We start from the raw sequence: 18,103 nt of genomic DNA on the forward strand, positions 1-18,103 counted from the left end.
TTTAAAATCAAGGATGGGGATTTCAACATTAAATTGTTGCTTAACCAGAAGTAGTGGAGGTCAGCAAGCAAACTAATTGATCTCCCATGTCACTGGCCATGAACCTCTTATGGACTGACCTCATTAACACTACACCCCTGTATACTTCACCCAATGTCGGTGTTTATGTAGTTACATTGAGTAACTTGTGTTGCCCTATTATGTATTTTTTATTTCCTTTTCATGTACTTAATGATCTGTTGAGCTGCTCGCAGAAAAATGCTTTTCCCTGTACCTCGGTACACGTGACAAAATAAAGAATAAATAAATAATAAACAATGGGATGTCCAAATGAAGTTTAATTTTCCAAACTGTTCCAACAAAGGATTACGTAGCATGTACAGCACGGAAACAGGCTGTTCGGCCCGTCCAGCCTCTGCTGGTTGTAATGCTCTACCCAAGCCACTTTCTATCTTTCCTCACCTAAATCTATCACCGTAACCCTCTGTTCCCTTCTCTGTCACACACTTCTCTATCTTCCTGCTAAATGCACCTGTACTATTCAACGCACCCTGTGGTAGTGAGTCCCGCTACTCACCTCCCTTTGGGAAAATAAGTTTCTCCTGAATTCCTGGTTGGATTTCTTAGTCACTTTCGTATATTGAGGGTCTCTGACAATGCTCTACTCCCAGTGTTTAACAATGGGATTTCTCATTGAAGCCACCCCACCCCAGAGAAAGCTGCTACCGGCGGGAGAATTCCAGTCTCTGTCTCAGGCCACTACTGTGAAGAAGAGAATGGCTGTTCTCCACGGTGCCCTGATCCGATATTTATCCCTGAATCAACATCGCTAAAGTCTGGTCATTATCACACTGCTGGATTTGTTTTTGGGTCTTGCTGTGCACAAATTGCCTGCTGCGTTACGTATGCTCAACAGCGCCAGAAGTACATCATTGGCTGTAAATTGTCTTGGGATGTCCTGAGCTCGGGAACGGTGCTACATAAATGCGAGTTATATTCTCTCTGTGTAACTATCCGGGTAGGTTGTTCTGAACGATCTGTTTTGTCTTTGGTCCCCACGCAGGTTTTAAGGAGAGTGCGTACGCTTACGCCATTGCCGCTGCGGGAGTGGTTCACGCTGTTTCAAATGCCTGCAGCCTGGGCAAGCTGAAAGCCTGCAGCTGCGACAACAAGCGGCGGGGCGACGAGGAGGCATTCCGCCTCAAACTCAACCGTCTCCAGCTGGAGGCCCTGAACCGGGGCAAGGGCATGGTGCACGGGGTACTGGAGCCCCTGCCTGGCGACTTGCCGGGACCCCAGGACTCCTGGGAATGGGGTGGCTGCAGTCCCGATGTGGACTACGGTGACAAGTTCTCCAGGGACTTTCTGGATTCGCGGGAAACCTACAAGGACATCCACTCGCGGATGAGGCTCCATAACAATCGGGTGGGGCGCCAGGTGAGTGTCAGCATTGTGGACGCACGCTTTTGCATTGTCCTTCTCGTTAAATTACTGAACACTCCTTGCACACTGCAAAAACAGCAAAGGGCTAGAGGATAACAGCGAGGAACCTGAATTAGGGCTGGCAAGCTAGAAGGTCCCAGTTTGGATGCAACAACAGCAGAGTTACATGGAATATGCAGCACAGAAACAAACGAATTAACACCGTTGTGTTTGTGTTCACACTTTGCTTGAGACTGCACATTCCACCTACTGCATCTCAGCTTTTCAGCTTAACGTTACCCACTTCGGTAGCAAAAATACAAAAGCAGATTATTATTTGAATGGGTGTAAATTGAGAGAGGTGGAAACTCAGCGAGACCTTGGTGTCCTCGTGTATCAGTCTCTGAAAGTAAGCGCGCAGGTACAGCGGGCAGTAAAGAAGGCAAATGGTATGTTGGCCTTCATAGCGAGAGGATTTGTGGGTAGGAATGGAGATGTTTTACTGCAATTGCATAGGGCAATGGTGAGGTCACACCTGGAGTATTGTGAGCAGTTTTGGTGTCCTTACCTGAGGAAGGATGTTCTTGTTGTGGAGGGAGTAGGTTTGCCAGGCTGATTCCTGGGACGGCCGGACTGTCATTCGAGGAGAGACTAAGTCGGATAGGATTTATTCATTGAAGTTTAGAAGAGTGAGAGGGGATCTCACAGAAACGTACACAATTCTAACATAATTAGACAGGGTAGATTCAGAAAGAATGTTCCTGATGGTGGGGGAGTCCAGAACTAGGGGTCATAGTTTGAGGATAAGGCGTAAACCTTTTAGGACTGAGGTGAGGAGAAATTTCTTCACCCAGAGAGTGGTGAATCTGTGGAATTCGCGACCACAGAATGTAGTTGAGGCCAAAACATTGTGTAATTTCAAGAAGGAATTAGATATAGCTCTTGGGGTTAAAGGGATCAAGGGATATGGTTGAGGGGGGGGGGGGGGTGGATCAGAGTATTGAACTTGATGTTCAGCCATGATCGTAATGAATGGCGGGGCAGACTCAAAGGACCGAATGGCCTCCTGCTTCTATTTTCTATATTTCTATCCCCTATTCTCTCATGCACTCATCTAGTTTCCACCTCAGCATCTAAAGTAGTTGCCTCAGCCGCTTCCTGTGGTTACAGGTTCCACATTCCCAGAGAATGGCTGCAATTGCAAGTACATGGCCCCTGGTTTTAGATCCTTTCACAAGTGGAAAGAAACCTCTCCACATCCATCATATCTAACCCATTCGTCAATTTGACGAACCCGATCAGGTTTTCTCCAAGGGCAACACGGTAGCATAGTGGTTAGCACAATTGCTTCACGGTTCCAGGGTCCCAGATTCGATCCCCGGCTTGGGTCACTGTCTGTGCGGAGTCTGCACGTTCTCCCCATGTGTGCGTGGGTTTCCTCCTGGTGCTCATGTTTCCTCCCACAGTCCAAAGATGTGCAGGTTAGGTGGATTGGTCATGCTAAAATTCCCCTGAGTGTCCAAACTTGCCCTTAGTGTTGGGTCGGGTTACTGGGTTATGGGGATAGGGTGGAGGTGTGAGCTTGGGTAGGGTGCTCTTTCTAAGGGCTGGTGCAGACTCGTTGGGCCGAATGGCCTCCTTCTGCACTGTAAATTCTATGATTAAGACTTCTCATTTCTGGGAAACAAAACGTCAACCGGCCCAATCTTCCCTGATAGTTGCAATCTCTCAACTGGACTTAGTAAGTGAGTAGCAGAGTGGGGGAAATAGAAGTTAGAGTTCTTCCCAGTGCCCTGACCAGCATTTATTCCTCAGTCAACTTCACTAAAACAGATTATCTGGTCATTATCACAATGCTGGTTATGGGAGCTTGCTGTTCACAATTTGACTGCATATTTCCTACATTACAACACTGACTACACAACAAAAAGTGTGAATTGGCTGCAAAGTGTTTTGGGGAATCCTGTAAGGTGCTATATAAATGCATAAAATTATGTTTTACCTTGGTCAAGTTAAGTGACGCCATTGGTGGGAAAATGAAATATTTTGCCCTTGATGGGTGCGATCTAACGGAAAAGTTTCTGAGTGACATTTGTGGCGAGTTTTGCTGGGAATTTCACCCCAACTCTGTTGGTGAGTTCCCCACCACTATCTAACGGCACTTAATCACTTTTGTGGGCCCCGGTGAGTTTCCTCCTGATCAAGCCCACACTTAGGGCACCATCTACCGGCCATGTGTGCCCGACTGGGAGCACGACGTGGCCAGTAGATGCCAGGGAAGCCACCCACGGGCTTCCCGGCAGCAACTATGCCTTGTGGGATCTATCAAAGTCCCCTGAGGCAACACAACCAGAATCCCGGCCACAATGGGTGGGGCCAGGCGCTTAAGTAGGTTTGAAATCTACCCTTTCCAACCCGCCCTGCACCCGCCCACCCCCTACCCTTCATACCCCCCTCCACCCTTCTTTCATGGGCCTGGGCCCCTTCAGGACATAACCCTTGGCAGTGCCACCCTGGCAGCTGGGCACCCTGGCAGTTCTCCCACTGGCTTTGCCCAGGAATCTCGGCAGTGGTACTTTGCCCAGTCCCTGACCACCGAGGAGCTTCCGATAGTCCTCTCCCTCTCTCTGTAAATTCCTTCAGCCTTAAGAAACTCTCGGATCCTCGTGCTCCTCTAACTCTGGTCTCTTGACCACCCCTGATTTCTATCTCTCCGCCAGTCTGAAATGTTTTATTACTGGACACTTAGTAGGGAGAAAGTGGTGTAGGACTAGTAATCCAGGCTAATCCGGGGCAAGGGTTTAAATCTTACCATAGCAGAAGGTGGAATTTAAATCCAATAAATTAAATGAAAATAGCATTGAAAGGTAGTCTCAATAATAGTGACCTTTAAACGATGATTGATTGCTGAAAAAAACACCTCATTCACTAATGCCCCCTTTAGGGAAGGAAATCTGCCGTCCTTACCTGGTCTGGCCTACATGTGACTCCAGACCCACATCAACGTGGTTGACTCTTCACTGCCCCCCTCTGGATTGGCATCGCAAAGTCAAGGGAAATTAGGGATGGGCAACAAATGCTGGCCCTACCAGCGACGGCCACATCCCACAAAATTATATTTCAAAATCTGTCTTTGACTAGGCTTTTGACCACCAGCTCTGCTAGAAGGGGCTGTTTAGCACAGGGCTAAATCGCTGGTTTTGAAAGCAGACCAAGGCAGGCCAGCAGTTCAATTCCCGTACCAGGTGCCGGAATGTGGCGACTAGGGGCTTTTCACAGTAACTTCATTTGAAGCCTACTTGTGCCAATAAGTGATTTTCATTTCATTTCATTTCATCTGCTTAGATGTTTCCGCGTCAAACCGTCTCTGATAATCCTCCTTGGGATGTTTTACGACACATCAAGGTGCTTTTTAAGCGTGGGTTGTTGTTGTTCCTTACAGTGCAATGCGCGACATTCTGCTTCCCTTTGAAATAAGAAGGCTCACTGGATTGATCTGTCTCCGTGTCAACACAAATGTTCTGCCTTTTGGAGACTCGCATGCTGAAACTGGCCTAGCCAGCGTTTGCTTGCTCCTATACGTTTGCCCGGCCCGTTTGATTTCACAATATCGCCTTAGTCGGCTTCCTGCAACATCGGGTCAGTAAATCATTCCCTTATTTTCTGCGCAGCGAATAACCAAAATCATGGGTAGGATTCCCATTGCTGGCGGAGGACACTCCCGTCACTTCTCAATGGGACTTCCCACGCTGCCGGGAATCCCGTGGGCCGGGGGGGCTGCTGCCAGTGGGAACAGGGAATGTTAGCCCCCCCCCCCGGAGAATTCCAGCCCATGTGCCTCTGCACCAAAGCGAAAGGTTACAGAGTTGGAAATTTAAAGTGGGATTAGGCTAAATAGCATTGGCTGGGCCAGGCTCAATGGGCTGAATGGCCTCCTTCTGTGCCATAAATGTTCTATCTTTTAAACTAACCTTTACCTCAGCACTATGAATTGATACTAACTCTTGTTACTCTGGTAAATAGAATGCGTCAGTGTCAGCTATTGTCCAGTCTGCTCGACAGATAGAAAGGCTGGCATTTCTTTGTTTAATTATTTCATGGGATGTGGGGTTTGCTGGCTCGGCAAGCATTTATTGTCCATCCCTAATTGCCCTTGAGAAGGCGGTAGGCCACGTGGTGTAGGGAGATCCACTGTGCTGTTAGGGAGGGAGTTCTGAGATTTTGATTTATATAGAACGGAATCACGGGGCGTGGCAAGAAACGTTGATGAATGAAGTACGTTTAAGGAGCAGTCATTGTGGTAAAGTTGGAAACATGGCAGCCAATCGGTGCACAGCAAGCTCCCACAAACTCCGTTTTTGTGATGTCAATTGAGGGACAAATATTGGGCAGGACACAGCCGGAATTCTCCGGCTGTGATTCTCTTTCCTCGCCGGCAGTGCACCCCCGTCATCGGGTTTCGCGGTGGCGGTGGGGTGGTTACGATGGGAAATCCCATTAACAATCAACGGGAAGGTGGAATCCCGCGGCTGCCGGTCTGGAGAATCCCGCCCCAGGGGTGCCTTCCCTGCTCATCTTCAAATTAGTGCCTTGGGATCCTTTATATCCACCCGAGAGGGCAGAAAGTGGCCTCATTTTAATACCTCATTCTAAAGGACAGCACCTCTGGCGGTGCAACACCCCCTCAGTGTGGCACTGGAGTGACAATCTGCATTTTGTTTGTGCCCAAGCCCTAGAGTGGGACTTGAACCCAGAACTTTGCAGCACGGAGCCAAGAGTGCTGCCTACTGTGCCAAGCTGACACAAACGTTACAGATACTGCCTAGCACCTCATCAAACGATGGTGCAACATTGGAAATCAGGGACGGGATTCTCCGACCCCCCGCCGGGTCAGGAGAATCGCCGGGGAGCGGCGTGAATCCCGCCCCCGCCGGCCGCCGAATTCTCCGGCACCGAAAGTTTGGCGGGGACGGGAATCGCGCCGATCGGCGGGGCCCCCACGGCGATTCTCCGGCCCGCGATGGGCCGAAGTCCCGCTGCTGTAATGCCGGTCCTGCCGGCGTGAATCAAACCACCTCCCTTACCGGCGGGACCAGGCGCGCGGGCGGGCTCGGGGTCCTGAGGGGGGGGGTACGCAGGGCGAACTGACCCTGGGGGGTGCCCCCACGGTGGCCTGGCCCGCGATCGGGGCCCACCGATCCGCGGGCGGGGCTGTGCCGTGCGGGCACTCTTTTCCTTCCGCCTCGGCCACAGCCTCCGCGATGGCCGAAGCGGAAGTGACCCCCCCCGCCCGCGCATGCGCGGCATGACGTCATCAGCCGCTGACGCTGCCGCGCATGCGCGGACTTCCGCCAGCCGGCGAAGTCCCTTCGGCCCCGGCTGCCGTGGCGCCAAAGGCCTTTCCCGCCAGGAGAAATCCGCACCTTTGGGGCGGCCGGACGCCGGAGTGGTTCCCGCCACTCCATCCCGCCTGGACCCCCCGCCCCGCCGGGTAGGAGAGAATCACGGCCAGTTTTCCATTTGTAGTCTGAACTGGATTAGCATATCTTTCAACCGGACCCGCATGCACTTCTCCAATCATTCACAAGTGGACTGAAGATCCGATAAGGCGAGGTACAAATTGTTACGTTCATTTATTTTCCACGCAGCCAATGAACCTACCAAGTGACAATCACAATCACGAAAATATTAGCTTTGTTGAACTTCTTACAAATAAGGAAATGGGTTTTAAGACCATAAGACCATAGGACATAGGAGCAGGATTAGGCCACTCGGCCCATCGAGTCTACTCCCCCATTCAACCATGGCTGATATTTTCTCATCCCCATACTCCTGCCTTCTCCCCATAACCCCTGATCCGCTTATTAATCAAGAACCTATCTATCTCTGTCTTAAAGACACTCAATGATTTGGCCTCCACCGCCTTCTGCGGCAAAGAGTTCCACAGATTCACCACCCACTGGCTGAAGAAAATTCTCCTCATCTCTGTTTTAAAGGATCGTCCCTTTAGTCTGAGATGTCCTCTGGTTCTAGTTTTTCCTACAAGTGGAAACATCCTCTCCACGTCCACCCTATCCAGGCCTCGCAGTATCCTGTAAGTTTCAATAAGATCCCCCCTCATTCTTCGAGACTCCAACGAGTACAGGCGCAGAATCCTCAACCGCTCTTCATAAAACAAGCTCTTCATTCCAGGGATCATTCTTGTGAACCTCCTCTGGACCCTTTCCAAGGCCAGCACATCCTTCCTTAGATACGGGGTCCAAACTGCTCACAATCCTCCAAATGGGGTCTGACCAGAGCCTCCACAGCCTCAGAAGTACATCCCTGTCTAAAACAGGCAACGGGTGCGATCGAACCATGGGACCTATGTCCCATAGCGAGCGCGTTTAGCTGCGTATTTCCCGGCCCTCGCAGCACCGAGAATCACAATGATATCTATTGCGACTCCGGTGAGATATGGGGCCGCAGCGGCGAGCTTGCAGCCGTGGCCACACTTAGTCCCATTCCCTGCACTGAGGAGGCCGGGTCGCCGAAACTCCTCAGTATAGGGGGCCATAAAATGGCGTCCCAATCTCTCGAGCCCCCGATTCAACCCCCCTCATGCCCCAACTCACTGTAAGGGGGCCCCCCAAGCCCCCCCTCACCATCCCACACTCCCACAGGGCACCCCTCGGCCTGATCACTACCACACAAAAAACGCCGGCTTGGCGCCTTGACAGTGTCAGGTTGGCACCCAGATGGCACCGCTGGGGTGGTACTCTGGCACCGCCAAGGTGCCACGCCGCCATTTTTTGCACGGTGTCGATTGGACCGAGATGTACCCTGCGCGGGTTTGGGAGTGCAGGCGGGGGGACCCAATTATAGGGAGTTGGGGCTTGGGGAGCTTCATGAGATCGAGACACATTAACCCTGTTTGGCCCTGTTCTCATTCTGTTTGAACCTGTGCTGCATCCTATCCAAGGCAAACATAGTCTTCCTAAGGAGCGGTGGCCGGAACTGAACACAGTTGCCCCAGATGGGATCCTGTAGAACTGAAACTTAACTCCCTCAACTTTGTATTTGCATTAGGGGAGGGTGCAGAGGAGATTTACAGCGAGGTTGCCAGGACTGGAAAATTGCAGCTATGAAGACAGATTGAATAGGCTGCGAATGTTCTCCTTGAACAGGAGAGGCTGAAGGGAGATTTGATAGAAGTGTGGAAAAGTGTGAGGGGCCCGGATAGTGAGGATGGGAAGGGCCTGTTGACTTTAATGATTCAGGGTCCAGGATTCTCCGATCCCGCGTCCAAGTTCTGACGCCGGCGTCAAAAGTGGCGCGAGCCACTCCGGCGTCAACGGGCCTCCAGGCCCAGGCATTCACCTCTTCCTGGGGGCTAGTACAGCGCCGGAGTGGTGTCCGCTGCTCCGGCGCTTGAAAGCTGGCAAGCCACGGCCGGCGCGGATCCGCGATTCTGCGCATGCGCGTGGGTTCCCGTCTCTGCGCCGGCCCCCGGGCAATATGGCAGATATGACGTGGCGCGGAGGAACATAGGCACCCCACAGAATTAGCCCGCCCGCCGATCGGTAGGCCCCGATCGCGGGTCAGGCCACCGCGTAGGCCCCCCCCCCCCCCCCCCCCCCGGAGTCAGATCCCCCCCGCCACTCCCCCCGCCAGGACGGCCGCCGCAGCCAGAACTCCGAGGTCCCGCCAGGTGGGACCATACGTAACCCACGCCGGCGGGACACGGCTGAACCCGGCGGGCACTCGGACCGTTGAGGCGCGGAGAATCGCCGGTGGGGGGGGGGGGGCGCTTTCAATTGCCCCCGTCCGGCGCGGCGGTGACCCGGCGGCCGCAGGAGAATCGGTGCCGGAGAATCGGCGGCCCGACGTCGGAGCGGCGTGGCGTGATCCTAGCGCCCCCCAACGGCAATACTCCGACCTGGCACGGGATCGGGGAATCCCGGCCAGGGTCTCTTTCTGTGCTTTAAACTTTCTACGATTCTGGGTATTCCAGCCCCCTTGACATTAACGCGTTCATTTAAAAATAATTCTTAGTGATTCTTTTAAATTAGCATATGGAGAATTCTTTTTAAATGCGTTAAAGTTTGCATCTGCTGAAGTTCCTCCTTCCCCATGCTGCCTGTACATTGCACCCAAGGCTGCGCAGTGACAATTCTACTATAACAATTTGTCAGGAATAATGATTAGCATAAATTTGAACCTGCTTGGTATTTAATCCAATGAATGTTTAGCATTTGCCTGGATGCGGTTAATCGGAGAGTCCCAGTCAGTCTCCCTCTCGGATCGTCACCCGCTTCCTCTTTATTTGCTGATTTTCGTTCCCATTTTATTTTTTTTGAAGGTTTCTGCCATCAACCTCAGTCCCACCCTCTGGTTCTCACGCTGCCCAGCCCTGTTAAAAGCAGTAATTAGTTGCTGTCTGCTGCTCGGTAACAGATGTTGAATGTGCAAACCATTAGGAACTTCAAAGAGCCGGGAAGCAGAGAAATGCTCTGCCCCTTCCTTCCAAGTCCCTAACTCACGAGCTGTTTCTCAAGGCTGGAGAGTCACACACAAACGCAGACGCACACCCACACAAACAGATGCCCACACACAGATGTACGACACACACAGATACATATACAGACACACAAACACATGCAGACACACACATGCGCGCACACACGCGTGCTTCTACATAATAATAATAAGCTTTATTGTCACAAGTAAGCTCACATTAACACTGCAATGACGTTACTGTGAAAAGCCCCTAGTCGCCACACTCCGGCGCCTGTTCGGGTACACCGAGGGAGAATTCAAAATGTCCAAATCACCTAACAGCGCATCTTTGGGGACTTGTGGGAGGAAACCGGAGCACCCGGAGGAAACCCACGCAGACACGGGGAGAACGTGCAGACTCCGCACAGACAGTGACCCAAGCCGGGAATTGAACCCAGGTCCCTAGAGCTGTGAAGCAACAGTGCTAACCACTGTGCTACCTTGCCACCCTTATACACCATTATACGCACAGGCACAGACTTAAACACACACGTGCATGCATATTCAAATATTTGGACAAACACAGATGCACATGAGCACACACAAACATGCAAACACTTTCATAAACATATGGATGCATTCAGACACACATTCACACCCCATTGACACAGGAAAGCACATTTTATTTAATTCGTTTGTGGGATGTGGGTGTCGCAGGCTGTGCCAGTATTTATTGCCCATCCCTAATTGCCCTGAAGGGGGCAGTTAAGAGTCAATCACCTTGCTGTGGGTCTGGAGGCACATGTAGGCCAGACCGGGTAAGGACGGCAGATTTCCTTCCCTGAAGGACATTAGTGAACCGGATTAAGAAGATGAATTTTAATAATGATTTAGTATAGAAGTATTGATTGAACTGGTGAGACCTCAGCTGCATTGATATCTTTCCCGTCCATTATAATAACGGCTGGATTCTCTGGTCCCAAGGTGGCGTGCCGTTTGCTGGCGATGGGATTTTCTCTTCCCGCCGATTGTCAACGGGATTTCTTCCCATTGAAGCCCACGGGCTGGGATGTGCTGCTTGCGGGAACAGAGGGCGGGATTCTGGGATCCCGAGGCTAAGTGTTGACGCCGTCGGAAACGCCGTCGCGTTTCTCGACGGCGTCAACACGGCCTCAGGATCAGCAATTCTGTCCCCTGCCCACCTCCCCCCCCCCCCCAGCATCTCCACCAGACTTTCAGGCAGAGCATTGCAGACTTAACCACTTGCTGCACAGTAAGGTAGCATGGTAGCATAGTGGTTAGCACAATTGCTTCACAGCTCCAGGATCCCAGGTTCGATTCCCGGCTTGGGTCGCTGTCTGTGCGGCGTCTGCACGTCCTCCCCGTGTCTGCGTGGGTTTCCTCCGGGTGCTCCGGTTTCCTCCCACAGTCCAAAGATGTGCAGGTTAGGTGGATTGGCCATGCTAAATTGCCCTTAGTGTCCAAAATTGCCCTTAGTGTTGGGTGGGGTTACTGGGTTATGGGGATAGGGTGGAGGTGTGCGGTTGGGTAGGGTGCTCTTTCCAAGAGCCGGTGCAGACTCGATGGGCCGAATGGCCTCCTTCTGCACTGTAAATTCTATGAAAAGCTCTTTCTCCTGTGCCAATTTCAATCTGCGCCCTCTCGGCCCCGATCCCTTCCCGAATGCAAACAGTCGCTCCCTACCTACATTACATTTCAGCAATTCCCTTTCGTTAAGTTAATTGGAAGGAAGGTTGATACATGCCTATATGTATGTTCCATGCATTGAAGTCACAGATTCCAGTGGAACTTTGTAGTTTCCAATTGGCGGTGAAGCCAAGAGGAACCTGGGCCAGCTGCCTCCTCGCAAATTTGGCACCGCGTCACATTTCACAGAAACGCCTGGAAGTGTAATGAATTGCTCCATATTGGTCATTCTTACTTTGAAGTCGAGCGAGAGAGACCATCGGGCAGGGTGTGGAATCGGCTTCCAATACAATATCGGCCATTCTCCCACCATTAAAATGAACTCCGACCTTTTGGGCCGGGATTCTCCGTGGCCAGCCCCGCTACTGCTGCCGGCGAGGACGGAGAATTCGGACCTCAGCCCGATCTCCCATTGGCTGCAGGGGGGAATGGGAATCCCGCCGGCGTGAAGGAGCGGAGAATCCAAGTCTTTATTTAGAAACTGTTTATACTGTGTTCAGTACAAACATTCTCGGAATGTAGGTGCCACTGGCAAGGCTGCCACTTAATACCCATCCTCGGGTACGTTGAGAAAGGTGCTAGTGGTGGGTTATATTCTTATGATCCAACTGAATGATTCACGAGGGCGCTTCATGTTGATGGTATGTTAATTATATTGTTACGATATACAGGTGAAGGGCATCGTTTAATTAAGTGCATAGAGTATAAATAGATAACAGTGAATAAGGAACAGGCCGTCAGATTTGTGGTGCATTTCAGCACCGTGCTCCTGATCATTGGCCACCGGGGGCGCAGGGGGTGGTGCAGATCGGAGGACCGCCTCATGGTCTGGTCCTGCCCAAAGTGGCCATTAAGGGATCCAGGAGGCGGGCCATGGAACGAGTTGTTAGACCCAACTTTCTGCCCCTGTTCTGTTCGCACCTGGGACTCCCAGAAGAGGGAAAATGGAGTATCCACGGGTTCCCTTGAGGCCACCCCTATGTGTGTTTATTTTACGCCCTCTTTGCTGTAAAAATATAGGGGATGTGGAAAATAGGCTGGCTGAGTGGGCGGGCAGTTGAAGCTCAGAGTATCAAGTGATGAAATCTCCTGGAATACAATTAACCAGGACTGGTGACCCTGACTGGGACGGATTCCCTCTCCCAGCAGCCCAGTGTCAGCAGTGAACTGGTTTGAGTTTGACGTTAAGAAAAGGAAGCGAAGGAAGACGTGACTTTCACATCCTCAACACGTCTCAGAGCCACTCAGAGCCAATGAAATACCATTTGAAGGGTAGTCACTATTGTTGTGTGGAAAACACGGCTGGAAATCTGCGGACAGCAAGATCCCACAGACATGTAAAATGGCCGACGTTCTGATGGTACGATTTGCTGGAGAAATGTTGCCCTTTGCTGTTTTCTCCCCCTCCCCGTACGGTGGTGAATACTCCATTTTTGAGTATTTTTAAGGCTGGGATAGACGGATTCTTGGGCCGGAATTCTCCAGCCGTTGGGATTCTTCGGCAGGAGTAGAGAATCCCGCCGCCAAGAAACACACGGGTGGCGGGCCGGGGAATCGTGCCGTTGATCGCTCAGGGAACCAGGGGAGTGGGCGGGAGAATGGAGTTGGAGCTGAAAGTTAGCCATGGCTGTATTGAATGGTGGTGCCGCATGGTCCACACCTGATCGTATTTCGCACGTTCTCCTAAACCAAGAGAACTCCCGAGCTCCTGTTCAAATAACGCCACGTGAAATCTCCCACTCACCCAAGCAGTGCAGGTGGATATGGCCTCAACAAAAATGTGGCTTTGCTGACAGTGCCCCACTTTCTCAATACGGCACTGATGTGTTGGCCTAGATTATAGGCTCAAGTGTATGGAGCCTTGAACAACCGGCCTCATGGCTGAGAAAGTAAATGGAATTCCACTGGATCGAACCATTGTACCTTCAGCAGAATCGTTCCAGGATGAGGGACTTCGGTTCAGGGGATTGGTTGGCGAGGCCGGATCTGCTTGCCCCAGAGAATTTAAGTTTGAGAGAAGGTTTGATAAGGGCCGTTCAAAACCATGAAGGGCCTGGACAGAGTAGATGGAGAGAAACTGTTCCCCTCGATGGAACGATCAAAAACCTGGATTACAAAGCGTTGCAGTCAATGAATCCGTCAGCGCCTGCTAGTGAACATGTAGATCAATGATTTGGGTGTAGCCCTTGAGGTGAATATAAGTTTTGCAGTGGTTGGCCTTCCTGACTTAGATTGCTAATTTACTGCAAACGTGTGCCAGGTCTGGGGTGGTTTTGTGCAGATGCCGATCTCCACAGGAGCTGGGCTAAGACTGTCCCAAACCTGTTTCACTTGCAGTAAGGGAAAGCTTTATTACAAATGTCTGGGCTGGAATCAAAACCACATGTCGGGCGCTATAATGATTCATCTTACATGAAGTCCTTCCACAATCCTTTAACAAACCGTGGCGGGCATTCCAATCGTTTCAACAAATACACCACCAGGAACGCATGTTCTGGAGTGGACCAAACTGCAGCAGAGTGAGTTACATACAGGTTAACACAACAGGCTGGAGTGCGTTACACACAGGGTAGGAGCATAGGGCTTAGGAGCAGGGTTAGGCCATCCAACCCTCCAAGCCAGGGTCCCCATTCAATGTGCGGGATTTTCCCCCCAAAATGACTGAGGTCGGGATTCTCCGGCCCTGCTGCAAGTGAATGGAATTTTGGCTGGAAAGCCAAACGCTCCGTTCTCACTTGCTCTGGGGCGAGGTCGGAGAATCCCGTAATAAGTGTCCTTTTGGGCGGAAAAAACGATGCGAATCCCGCCGGCTTTTCCGCCGCAATTCCCATCGCGATCCTTCCGCACTTTTAGTCAATTTCTTGGAGCTTGGGGAGATTCCCGCCAGGAAAGTGATTCGCGGGACCAGAAGATGCCAGCCAGACCGGCTCCTCGGATTCGGGGACGGGATTCCCGGTCCGCCAGCCGCGGGTTTCTCGGCCGTTCGCTGGCGGCGGGAAGATGGAATCCCGGCGATTGTCAATGGGATTTTCCATCGTGACCACCCCATGCCGCTGGGAAACCTTCTGGTGGGGCTGCACCGCCAGAGGGAAAATTGAATCACAACAACTGGAGAATTATGGCTCAGGGCGCCCCAATGTCCAGATGCCCTTACGGCCCCCGACTCACCGGCAGAGACTGCACCCCCCCCCCCCCCAGCCCATTGATAGGTATCGGACCCTTCCATTGCTGGAACCAGAGTTCCCCCACCCCCAAGTGACTGACACCCAGTTATAGGGTCACCAAAGGTCTTCTAGCCCCCCCCCCCATTTCAGTCGGTATAGTTGAGGTAGGGGGTGGTGCGAGTGGTGGTGAGACCCCAATACCTCCGCGATGAGGACTGGGGGCTGTTAGGCTGCAGTTTCCATCAGGGTGCCCCTTAAAGATGGCCCCGCGACCCCTCCGGAGCTGTTTGCCGGCTCCATCAGGCCTCACCCTGCCAGAGTGACGGAGTAAACAGTGCCCACTCATACTGTTCCTTCAATAGATGCCCAATATTTGGAGAGAAAACCAGTTGATGCAAGTCGAGAGTTACACGCTGACACCCCTGACACTTTGCCAAATTCTGGGAAGGTTCCGCCCCCAGCCTCCGGGGAAGAGAACTCCACAGAGTAGCAAAACCCTCTTGAGAGAACACAATTCTCCTCGGAAAACCCTGTTCCCTGGTTCTGATCTCCCCCACAAGAGGAGATACCTTCCCGATATCCACCCAAACAAATCCCCTTAGCGTCTTATATGTTTCACTAAGATCACCTCTCATTCTTCTCGGATGAGAATCGGCCCAACCTGTTGGTAAGCAGTCTGCAGCTGGTTACACACAGGTAGCCTGCAGTGGGATACACAAAGTTAACCTGCCATCTGTAGTTACACACAGGTTAGTACACAGTTTGGAGTGAGTTAGGCATGGGGGGGCGGGGGGATGGGGGGCTGGATTTGTTATTGCCTGACCTGGTAGCGGGTTTTCCGATCCAGCGGAGAATGGAGCATCGACCGTAAAGTCCGTTCGAAGGGCCAGTCCCTCGCCGGTGGTGGTGACCTACACACCCTGTGCTGACTGGAGGATGATTTGCACTCATTTGCACCTGATTAAAGGGCTGGAAGCCCAAGCCTCCACTGCCTCCTCCCCCCCCTCCCCCCCGTTATGCACCCACCCCCCATATCGCAAAATCCTCCCGGCGGAATTTGGTGCATGTTTATCAAAGCGTGGCTCTGATGTGGTGTGCCATGTGATGGGCCAAGGGGGTCAGTGCTTAAATGAGATTACCTCCCCCCCCCACAAAGTCTTTCGGAAGACCCCCTCCCCCTTCACAATGCAAATTCGCCCCCAGACCCCCCCATCAGACACCCACCCGCATCAGAGACCCCCAACAAAGACCCACAACAGAGAACCCTGTCAGGGACCCCAGTCAGAGACCCCCATCAGAGAGTAGTCCAGGCAGTAGGGTGAAAAGTCATTGCATTTTCACTTACCCTTAACCAACATCTGCTGTCTCAGACAAAAGTGTATAATGCAGCAGCTGTCACAAGTGTAAAAGCACTTCAAACAATTTCAAATTCCTTGAAAGCCTTTGAAATGCTAATCTTCCATTCAATTCCTCCAAGCAATACATTGCATTAACCAGTGATTGACAGTTTTATTATTCCAGAGACAGGTGCTTGATGAATTGGTAATCTATCTTGCCCTTCATGCTTGAATGCATCTCAAGTACCCTGCAGCTACTTGTTTACTGCTGTGAAAAAGTGGAAGTGAAAGCACTTTGCTGCTTTTGATGTGGCGAGGAGCTGTCAATCATAGCAAGAGCGTTTATAAACATTGTGGTTAGCATCAAAGCTGGGGTTACACACAGGTTAACACAGTCTGGAGTAGGTTACACACAGATTAACACAGAGTCCGCAGTAGGTTAATAATAATAATCCTTATTATTGTCACAAGTAGGCTTACATTTACACTGCAATTAAGTTACTGTGAAAACCCCTGAGTCGCTACATTCCGGCGCCTGTTCGGGTACACGGAGGGAGAATTCAGAATGTCCAGTTCACCTAACAGCACGTCTTTCAGGACTTGTGGGGGGAAACCCGAGCACCCGGAGGAAACCCACGCAGACACGGGGAGAACGTGCAGACGCCACACAGTCAGCGACCCAAGCCGGTAATCGGACATGGGACCCTGGCGCTGTGAAGCAACAGTGCTAACCACTGTGCTACCATGTCACCCACAGGTTTACACAAGCTGAGGCAGGTTACACATAGGAGGTAAAAAGGTAAAGGCGCCATAGTCCCAGATGACCATAGGCTGTTTTCCCCTTTGACGGGGAGAGCAGGCTGGTGGTGATGTGGCACCTTATCAAATGCCTCAATATGGCCTCAACATTCACTGAATCCTCCTGCCTTTAGGCGTGCGATAGGTGAATATACTCTCTGCTCCTGATGGTGCACAATGTGTCTTGGCCCTCGACGCCTTCCTTACAACTCCTCATTAGTCCTCCCCTTCCCATGATTCAACTTCAGCCTTTGCCACAGTTACTGATTCTCTCCTCCAACCAGATCAAATGTCTTGATGGGGTTGCTGTTAGCCATTCATAATGACACTATATGAGAACAGCATTTAGCATTGCCGACCCTCGAGGATTCCCCAGCACCTCCAGTATTTAAAGATTCACATCCGAGCAAAAATCGGGAGAAAAACCATGACTTCTTCTACTCCTTTAGTTGTGTCGGCATCACAGACCTTATTCCGCCAATAGGTCTATGGGTACCCCGAACGAAACTAGGCACGACCTGCTGAGCTGGTAATCTGACCATGAACACTTATCAATGGTGTAGTGGCAATGTCACTGGACCAGTAATCCCGAGACCCAAGCTGACACGCTGGGCACGTGGGTTCAGATCCCACCACGGCAGCTGGTGGAATTTAAATTCAATGAATAAAATCTGGAATCTAAAGCTAGTCTCAGTAATGGCGACCATGAAACTATCGGCGACTGTTGTAAAAACTTCACCTGGTTCACCGATGCCATTCAGAGAAGGAAATCTGCCGTCCCCACCCGGTCTGGCCTACATGTGACTCCAGCTCCTTAGCAATGGTAACTGCCTGCTCAACTGAAGGGCAGTAAGGAATGGGCAACAAATGACAGGGTTGTAACTGTTTCCTTTGGCGGCTGGTTGCGGTGTGGGATTATCCTTGGGAGGAAGATCATTGATGCACCGTCTTGGGAACAAATGTTTGTGATTTATGTGGATGGCTACCTTGTGTTTAGTCACTTCCGAAGGGCACCAGCTACTTTCTGTCAATTCCCATCAGTCTGTTCCATATTTTACACAACATGGTCAATGTACTTTTTCCCTCCCTTGTTGCAGTGATCCCCACTCCAAATCTTTTGATATGATTTGATTTATTATTGCCACATGTATTAGTATACAGTGCAAAGTATTGTTTCTTGCATGCTGTACAAACAAT

The 18,103-nt window shown here is 51.3% G+C and overlaps 1 protein-coding gene across 2 annotated transcripts in view; it reads left to right on the forward strand.

Annotated features, from left to right (window-relative positions):
- The window catches only part of LOC140386792 (protein Wnt-10a-like), a 63,063-nt gene that overhangs the window by 29,395 nt on the left and 15,565 nt on the right, over positions 1–18,103 (forward strand). For both annotated transcript variants that reach the window (XM_072469499.1, XM_072469506.1), the window contains exon 3: positions 1,064–1,437. In XM_072469499.1, the coding sequence (XP_072325600.1) occupies positions 1,064–1,437 (374 nt within the window). The remainder of the gene's footprint in view (positions 1–1,063; positions 1,438–18,103) is intronic.

Source organism: Scyliorhinus torazame, chromosome 2, assembly GCF_047496885.1.
Source record: "Scyliorhinus torazame isolate Kashiwa2021f chromosome 2, sScyTor2.1, whole genome shotgun sequence".
NCBI lineage: Eukaryota > Metazoa > Chordata > Chondrichthyes > Carcharhiniformes > Scyliorhinidae > Scyliorhinus > Scyliorhinus torazame.